The sequence below is a fragment of the Symphodus melops genome (genome assembly GCF_947650265.1).
Source record: "Symphodus melops genome assembly, chromosome: 18".
In the NCBI taxonomy this organism is placed as follows: domain Eukaryota; kingdom Metazoa; phylum Chordata; class Actinopteri; order Labriformes; family Labridae; genus Symphodus; species Symphodus melops.
The window spans coordinates 13686990-13696641 of record NC_136708.1 but is presented as its reverse complement, the minus strand read 5'-3'; the positions used below and the strand labels follow the sequence as shown (position 1 = coordinate 13696641).

The window sequence follows — 9652 nt, the reverse complement described above, 5'->3', positions numbered from 1 at the left end:
TGGCACTGAGATATGCAGTCCTGTGTCACCTATAAGCATGGTATTGACATTCCAGAATATACAAAATAAATATACAATAAAGAAGAACAGCTACAGTGGGCCTGTTTCATGTTTCATCAGGGTCCAAGTAAAAGAAAGCAGAGACGTGGCAAAAAGGTTTTCATAAAATAAATTATTAATTGTAGAACACATCAATCATTGATTGAGTCTGAAATCTGAGAAACTTTATTTTTTGTCAGTTGTGTCCATGTAAACTGTGCCTGTGGAAGAGCGTGAGAAATAAATTCAACTTCTAAAGCTAGCAGACACAAAACATACTGAATTTCTTGGTTGCGCATTTAGATAATGCAACATCAATGTTAAAGTAAGTCAAAAACAAAATTCTGCCATAAATAATGTACATGATTGCATTAACTAACTTCTGCTATTATTGAATTAAAAAGCTGACTAACTACAAGATGTGAGTGAGCTTGGTTTGGAGAACCAAGTGAAGAGGAGATGCAGCAGCGTATTTATCTGGGAAGTTCAGTTATTATTTGACTTTTAGGATATACTGTATGTAAACAAAACACAGAATACAAAAAAACTCAAATAGATTATCTCTTTTTCTTCTGTATTTGTAGTCTACTCAATTCAACAACTTTTCGGTAAATCACTTTCAATATCAATTTGGGACTTTCATTGGAAGTTTTGGGGAATTTGTAGCAATTTTCAATAAAAATATTTGGAAACTCTCAAGATGTCTAGTTATGGAGAGTTGTATTACATGTTTAAGTTACATGACATGAAACCTCAGTTTAATTTCAGCATTGAAGAAAGAAATGGCACCAAACACTTATGTATAATATTTTATTTCAATTTAGAGTAAATGGTGTTGAAAGTTAAGGTTTCAATATCAACAGGACCTTTGCATTTTAATAGCAACACTTTACATGCCTTCATCCAGTGACAATGAAATGCTTTCTAAAAGTTTTTTTGTCATTTATTTTGCATATTTCCCTTGTAAGAAATAATTCAAGTATAAAAATTCCCAACATTGTAAAATAGCCCATCTGATGAATATTAAGCAATAGGAGCACAGCTACTGAAACCTCGACAACAACTATACATTCTAGTGGTGAAAGCAGCATTTTTGCTTATTTTCTGAAAAAATTATTGTGATTTTCTCTCATCTAAACACAGAAGAGGCAGAGTACAATCTGCATGCAAACAGGCCTGCATTTAAATAAAGTTTCTTCCCTACAAAAAGGCGTAAAGGCATCGAGCTAATATTCAATGTCATATTCTAAAGAATCGAAAAGATAAAAAATAAAAGTACAGTGCACGTAACAGTATCTTAAATAAGTCCTACATCAACATTTTGGTTGAGTATGTTAATAATAATAATTATGATTATAATAATAGTATTTCTAAAACTAATCAATAACTTATATATGCCTTGAGATGAGTACATAATAATATTAATACAGTACCACCACTAAGTCTCTATTCTCAGAGCGTCAACATTGTCAACCCTCAAAAATAAATATCTTAAATAATAGATTTCTTTCTTTTTTTCGTTTTTTTTTTCTCTCTTAAATAGCAGTAAAAATGTAAGGCACACAGACCAACATAATGTCAAAGAGTCCAATCCCCCCCATCCTCTCATGGTGTTCTTGACAGATATGAGGCAGGCCAGTTGTTTGGTGACTTTGGTAAAAGTGTGTGTTTATGAGTGTATACCTGACACCAGACTACAGCCGCACAGAGATGGAAGTGCTGACAGCTGCAGGGCTGAATTGGTGGGGTGGGGGTTCTGCTTTGGAGCTCTGTGCCGGGTGGAGGGTTGTGAAGTTGGTTCCCAAATGGGCCAGGCCGGGGATTAAAATGTGACAGCTCGACAAACGAGCACAAGTGATGTTCTTTCCAGAGTGATCTGTCTGTATGGCACTAGAGCAGCTCTGTCCACCCCCAGCAGCAGCTGCTCTCTCCCTCTTTTTTTTCTCATTTTCTTTCTCTCCATCCCAGGGCCACAAAGAAACACAACTGTGCTGCCTTTGTCTTTAACAGCTATGTAGGCAACTCTGGATGCATTTGTTGGTGTATGTGTGAGTGTGAAATGTGGAAAAGCAACAGATTTTGTGTTTCTCATTGTCTGAGGCTGTTGTCTCTCTCCTTTTGTTAGAGTGTTTGTTTTGTTTGTCAAGTCCCCTTTTCTGTCCAAGAATAGAGTCAAAGTTGATGACATTTTCATTTTTTCTTTGTATTTTCCTTGTTGTTTTGTCTCCTTGTGATTTGCTTGTTTTGCATCGGTCAAGAGGTCGGGACACAGTAAAAAAAGGGACATTCAGCATCAGGAAGATAAAAGGTAGTTCTTCAAATATGTGACATGATGAGTTAGGACTCCTCTACTTCCTGACAGAGGTCACATTTTAATAGCTAACACTTTGGAAACAGTTCCATTTCCCTGATTATCAGAAAAAAAAATATCGAAAATATGTACTCGAAAAGACAAAAAATGACAAAAAAAGGCCCCAATGTCTAACAATAATCATAATAAATATAAATGTTATGAGGGCTTTAAATAACCACAAAAAAACTTGTGGTAGACCACAAGTAAAAAAAGAGAACAGTTTCCTTAACTAACATTAAGACAGCAATAGGACTTAAGGGCTTAGTTCAACACCTACACCAACCACAGGGATTAGTTCCTGCATTTTCTTTAGAAATAAGGTTTCTACTACAATGATAATAGTAATGATAATAATAATTATTGAAACAACAACAACAATAATAATAGTAAATCTCTTTCCATTATTTGTTCTGCAACTTTTTTTCTTATTCTTGTTTTTTTTTTGGTTGAAGCACAGCAAGTTGGAAAGTTACTGTAAAAAGTTCCTCACCATCATTATCACTACCACCACCATCATTATCATCATCATCATTAAAGCAATTTTGCCTCCGAGTAGCTGACACACCCACCCTTAAGGCCACTCCTGCTTCCTTTTCCTTCGCTGATCCTTCCACCAAACAGCTGTGGCCAGGCTAGGGCCTCCTAGCTGTGCATGTCCATTGGTTGCAGTGGCTGCTATTGCATGCGGTCAGCTTGCAGCTGCTGAGGTTGGTACTGACCGAAGGCTGCGGCGGCAGCGGCAGCTGAGCCAGGTGCTGCAGTGGCTAAAGGCTGCTGGACTGCATAACCATAGCCTGCAGTAGCCACATAACCTGCGGCGGCAGGGGATGCAGCGTATGGATACTGCTCGTATGCAGCAGCTGCTGCAGCACTGGCTGCAGCCGCAGAATACTGTGCGTAGGCAGCTCCAGTGTAGTCGATGTAGGGGGAAGAGGCAGTGGCAGGTGCAGTGGCTGTAGGTTGCACATGAGGGATGACCACACTAGGCTGAACAAAGGCCTGAGGGTATACGTAGTGCGCTGGGATGCTGTGAAACAAACACACACCTGATAGGTTAGTCTGACGCTCAGAGTAATATGTCCCACCTTAAAACCCAAACCCAACTCCATCACACTGCGGCCAAGCGCCCACCCACCACCCACCATTTAGCCCCAGTTCAATCCACCAGTCAAGAACTCCAAGGAAAATGCCTGCTAGTAGAGATTAGAACAATATAGGGTTGCCAAAATAGAAATCACTCTGTGAAAAGAAGACAGGAAGTTGAAGTACCTTTTAAACCCTTCGAGGTGTTCAACCTCTGGGTCACCCGAATCTTCTGGAATTAAACACCAGTATGAGCATTAGGATGAAGTGATTATGTCATGCTCTCTATGAGAAACAGCAGGAGGAGCATACTACATGGAGGCTTATGGAGACCGGATGATGTATTTAACCTGCAGCCTGTTTGTCCTTAACTTTGGGATTTGGCTGTACTGCTGTCGTGCTGCTTGCTAGAGGGCGAGCAGGTGGGGGAGGAGAGGGAGGGGAGGCTTACAGTTTGGGGAGGGGGGATGTGGACAGAGGAGATGAGCCAAGAGAAGCATTGTGAAAATGTCACTGCCACTTTGACAGCTGGACAGTTTTCAAAAAGGGATGCTGCTGGCCATTTCCCCCTCTGTGTTGGAACAAAAAGCCTGAGAGGAGGTGGGGGGAGCCGGGACTAGGTTTGCACCCAGAGGGATGTTTCGATTAAATAAACAGTTATGAACATCAAGCGAAGTTCGCCCTTGATGACATAGCCTTATCCCTGCCCCTAGACTCTATAAGGCCTGGAAACTCAAACAGCATGAGGGGAGCTTTTGACAAACTTGAGAGGTTTTTTTATAAATTTGAGTGTTTGATGTCCTGACAAATCACAGCCCTTCCACTTTAGAAATAAAAGAAGAGTCTAATTGAATCGCACTTTATTTCAAAAAAGCATTAGGATCTGAAAAAATAAGCTAACATTTGTAGCAAAGGCCTCAGCACTGGTTAAGTTTGAAAGAAGGTGATTCAATAATCTGTTGAGAGCAATATGAAGGACAATGAAATTCAATCAGTTAAGTTTGCATAAATAAACAAGTGTTTTCTTTTTTAAGTTGGTTTTGAGAGAGAAGAAAACAGGTGCAATACATATTAAAAGTTGAAAGGCAGGATCTATCGTGGCAACCCTATTGTCAGCACTCCATTATCCAATCCAACCCACATCTCAACCCAAAACAGTGCACCAGGAGAAAAGACATGAAAAACTAAACAACAGCAAGGCGTCAGAGAGTTAAAAAATAAGTGAAAAAAAGTCCACCTTGACTAGACTGATCACAGAAACAGCAACAAGGCAACAGCACAATCACTCATCAAAAAGACAAGAAAATGGAAGGTATTTGTCTGAGTAGAGGTGTAGGATTTGGGTGGCTGTCAATAAATGGCAAAAGTGACTCTAAGGTGTACATTTTACACACAGAATACACACACACGCACACACACACACACACACACACACACACACACACACACACACACACACACACACACACACACACACACACACACACACACACACACACACACACACACACACACACACACACACACACACACACACACACACACACACACAGAGAGAGGTTAGACCAAAGACCAACTAAAGTGTTAGTATCAAACAATGTTAACTGGAAAGCAGACAAGACCAAATGGACCTGATGTCTTGCTTAACTAAAAGGTAGGGTTGGTGTTTCTTGAAGTCTTGCACGATTTAAAGAGTAACATCTCCACAAGCCGTAGTCTGGCCAATTAACCCAATCGTTCAACCAAATAAAACCTTATGCAGAACATTTTCAATAGTCCTCTTAAATTTCATAGACATCTTCATGCAGGTTTCTAATCCAGCATTTTTTTCAGTTTATGTCACATTTAAGATCCACAATTTTCTATTGTATTAACCTTATTCTTGTTAACAAACAAGAACACTTTGCATAAAGTAAGAAATGTAATCACATTTAACAGGATGGGTATCAATAAACTTAATCTGGGTGAGGAAATATAATGGGAATCCAAAATGAAAATTAGCAAGATTTTAACATCTATATCAGCTTATATTATTGATACGCATTGTCAATTAGCGACAACATAAAGCAAACAAGTTAATGTTGTTCATGAAATTGTCATACTCAGCCATTTCTTTTGCTAGCAATTAACTTTTATGTTCACGAGGCCCCTGCCTCAGCCAGTCTGGCCGTGTTAAAATGGTCCCTGCTCTGCTTACATGACAGATAGAGACACTACCGAGGCCACCAGACCCACACACACACAAACGGAGTTTTATGCGACTGCAGTGTCAGCATTCGGGGCTTTGTGTGGCACAATGGGTGCGCTTGTTTTCCTTAACACCACGGGCCCATGTGACGAAAGCTTGCTCCGAGAGAATGAGAGAGAGAGAGTGAGAGGGAGAAATCCAGACATTTGTTTGTACCACACTGCAGACCAAGACACATACAATAAGAGCTAATATCCATATGTACTGATACAACAAACACATATTATGGTTAGAGTTTTTATTCATGAAACATCGACACATATATTTCTTCTGTTAAATGTCCACAAGTTTGAATGAGGGGGAAGAGCAAAGAGAGACTGAAACAGTAAAGAAAACAGTAGGGCTGATGGGTAATGAAGTGACGAAGTGAGATTTGAAAAACAAACTTGTTGAATTTGTTACTCTACTTGTGTTAATGTTAGAAAATGCTAGTAACAACACAAATATGCTGTAAGCACACACTCGTGTGATGGGATTTGTTGTTCTGAGGATACAATGTGATGATTGAGATTATTGATTTTATGAGTGTGTGTGGGAGGGGGGGAAAGAGAAATTCACAGACACAAAATGTACTACTCACTCATACCAGACACATTAAACACAACACCCTGTTAAATAACACTAGTCAACCCACAGCTATAAGCAATAAAATAAATAGACAAACAAACTTTGCTCACCCTTGGCAAAGTTAACACGCATCCACAAAAAATAACACCCAAAAGGTTCAATCAATCAATTTTTTTTGTGTCAATGAAATAAGAAAGCACACGGTTTAGCTAATAACACCACTTCATATCACAACGCTCTAGGTTCTATTCAAATAAAGTAAAAAAAAAAAAAGAAGAAGGTCAAAACCCACGTACATGCGTCTATAATCACCATTCTGAGAGCTTGTTTGTGTGCGTTTGAGTCTACGGGTTATTCCTTTTCTCTGATCTGTGATTACGTTCGCTGAACTATTCCACAAACCAGCAGAGTTAGCTTAACTGAGAGCAAGCCTGTCGGACCAGAGAAAGATAGACAACATTGAGTCAGGCTGAAAGTTTCCATCAATGTCCACTCAGCACACACACACACACACACACACGCACGCAGGCACGCACGCACACACTTTTACAAACAGGCAAACCTAGAAAAGGCAGTTTACCTGGTTTTTGAAAAACTACATATAACTTAGTGTCCATCTCTAATTATCAGCCATCCATAATTTTTTTCGGAGAAAATGCATGGGATCAAATTATTACAAAAAGACTTGAAGTATGATTTTACACACATCAAATTGAGAGAAAATACATGTCTATATAAACAAGGTGTACATACCAACATTTTCCTAAAATGCTTGTAGGTTCATTGGTACTTACCCATAAGGCCTTTGGATGAATGCAGGGTGGATTTGGGGAACACCAAAAGTAAAACCTAAAAAAACAGACAAAATAAAGGATCATGATTTAAAAAACTGCATATCCTAATCTTCACCAATATGAACGAGTTGAGCATTTATATTAACCTGCTAAAATGTTCTTACATTCACTCCAACTTTCTAAAATCCACACAAGCCATGAGGTGAGAAACAGGAAGGACTGACTTGATTTTCTTGTTTACTGCTTTGTCAATTAAAACCAATCCACACTCCCAAACAAACACAGTTGGAACAAAGACAATTGCTGTGTTGATGAAACATGCTGTTGGCTCTTTATCTTCACCTGTTTGACTGCACATTTCGGGGGAAAAAAAACTAAATTTCTGTAGCTTGTTGTACACAATAAACCACGTGTAATTTTAATCTCTTTACCTGGTTGCATCACACGAGGCTTTGCCCCAAGGTAAGCCAGGTTGACGTTTGCTTTCCTGCCATCAATGATTGGGTTGGGGTCCTTGCAGGCCCGGTCAGCAGCCGATCGGTCTGCCATCGTCACCTGAAACAAGAAGGAAAACACACAGAATAAGATAGAGCTATCTAATAGAGAGGAACAAGGGGTATCCGGTTGGTTTAACAGCACATGGGGAGGTAAGATAGACCAAAAGGGAGAAGTTTTTCTAACAGCAAACATTATTTTGTGTACATATGTATGCATTGGGTGCAAGAGGCTCAAAACACACATATCCAGCAACCTCATGGAAGTATTGAGACTATCAGTGGTGAGTCAGAACCAGGCTGCATGACTGGCAGAACACAACTCTTTCATCGCTCCAAATGCAACAACTTAACTTTGTCACTATGCTCAGAGCTTCACCAAGCTCCCTCTTAACATTACAGCTTAATGATACTCTATACAGAGTTGGGATTTAAGGAACAATGTAAAACTATTTAGTAAAAACCATGAAGAAAACTTGATCAATAATTGAAAAGCAACGGTGAAAGTTAGTTCTTACATTCTTAAAGAGTCTATGAAAAAACATATATATATATATATATATATATAAATCAAGACTGTTTCTACTGTATCTAGGAAATGTCCTACATGATGAAGCAAGATGAAAAGAACTAGTTAAATGTAGGTAAAATATTAGGAAAAGCTCAAACCTTTTTATGCTTGAAAACTAACAGGACATATGGGCCTGTCTCTTTATCTTAACAATTAACCTTTTTCATTAACATTGTCTTGATTAAGTTTCATATACAGGGTTATGTTGAGAACATGTCTGCTTTATTTTAACATTGAAACATCATTTTTGAGAAGATGTCAAATAAAGTTGTTGTCTCTCCATCTCTGAGAAGTCCTGTTTCAGGATGCAAACGTCTCTCTGCATATGAAACTTTGAATATGGATTGTTTTGTGTATCTACCTCTGTGTATGAAGGTTTAATTTTTCCACATGTGGGAGTAAAATATTTAATTAACTGTTGGTAGGAAAGTTGTAAACAGCTCTGAGGTGATAAATCCACACACAGAAAGCTGCTCTGTAATATGGAGACATAATTGTGCGGTTCTTCCTCAGCCAGCCGCAGCTGTCAGCTCACTTACAGACGTGTCAGGCCGCATACCGCAGCGCAACAAGTAGGTGGGTGGGAGATTGCAACAGAAGCCTGTGACAAATTTAGTTTGGATTTTCTAATCAAAACACAAACAACTTTTAAGTGCAGATATACTCATGTATGTATGTTGTGACGAGGAGAAACTTCTGATGGAAAGATATTCCTCACTTGCTTAAAGGTTGACTTAATTTTTATTGTATGTCAAAATGATAGGCTACTTACGAATCCATAACCCCTCGACTTTCCGGTCTGCCTGTCAGTAATGACCACCGCTTCTTCAATCTCTCCAAACACCTCAAAATATTTCCTGAGACTTGAATCCGTGGTGTGGTAGGGAAGACCCCCGACAAAAATCTTCGTATAGGTCGTGTCCTTCTGTGTGGTGTGCATTGTTAGTGCAAAGTACAATAAATAGTTACAATTAAAAAAAAATAGTGCAATGTCTCCTTATCAAAGTTTCTTTGGATGAAGGGAGAGGAAGAGCTCAACTGGCTCTGATACTTTTTCAGAAGAGAAAACACAAAAAAGAAGTCGACAAAAATGAAGCCTGGAGGTAGATTAATCTTCCGACAGTAAAGAGGGGAGTGATATGGAGCGGATTGTCCCACTGAGACCATCAGGTGTTTTCAGCTCCTCTTGGGTAACTCTGCTGTCTAACTAAAGTGGTTTAGGACCCATTTCTAAAAGCGCTGCTGTCAAACTCCACCCAACTTTTTTCAGTCCCTATCTCTGCCCGCCCACCGGCGCGCGCTCACAGGGAAACCTTCACTTTTGTGACAAGCACACGAGATCATTTTCGAAATAGATCTGGAGCAGTTAAATAAAGAAAAATGAACAACTTGAAACACGTTCAGTTTACCATCGATCGGAAGCAAAATAGCAGGAACTTTAAGATGATGCATTATTGATTTAATTAAACAGAAAGATGCGATTTCTATAACTTTATGAGCAAA

The 9652-nt window shown here is 39.1% G+C and overlaps 1 protein-coding gene across 1 annotated transcript; it reads right to left on the bottom strand.

Annotated features, from left to right (window-relative positions):
- Positions 1-835: 835 nt before the first annotated feature.
- rbm24a (RNA binding motif protein 24a) lies at positions 836-9417 on the bottom strand. Its single transcript, XM_079368343.1, has 4 exons — positions 8922-9417; positions 7516-7639; positions 7085-7139; positions 836-3419 (listed from the first exon to the last, which is right to left on the bottom strand). Exons 1-4 carry the CDS (start codon positions 9087-9089, stop codon positions 3068-3070), a joined length of 699 nt encoding a protein of 232 aa, XP_079224469.1. The 5' UTR covers positions 9090-9417; the 3' UTR covers positions 836-3067.
- Between the last annotated feature and the right edge of the window lie 235 nt (positions 9418-9652).

Excerpts from the sequence above, each read along its gene's own strand:
- rbm24a (XM_079368343.1), bottom strand. The coding sequence starts at position 9,089 with ATGCACACCACACAGAAGGACACGACCTATACGAAGATTTTTGTCGGG. Across the intron at positions 7,640-8,921 it reads AGTCGAGGGGTTATGGATTC|GTGACGATGGCAGACCGATC; the intron begins GTAAGTAGCCTA and ends TTCTTGTTTCAG. Across the intron at positions 7,140-7,515 it reads GCCTCGTGTGATGCAACCAG|GTTTTACTTTTGGTGTTCCC; the intron begins GTAAAGAGATTA and ends CTGTTTTTTTAG.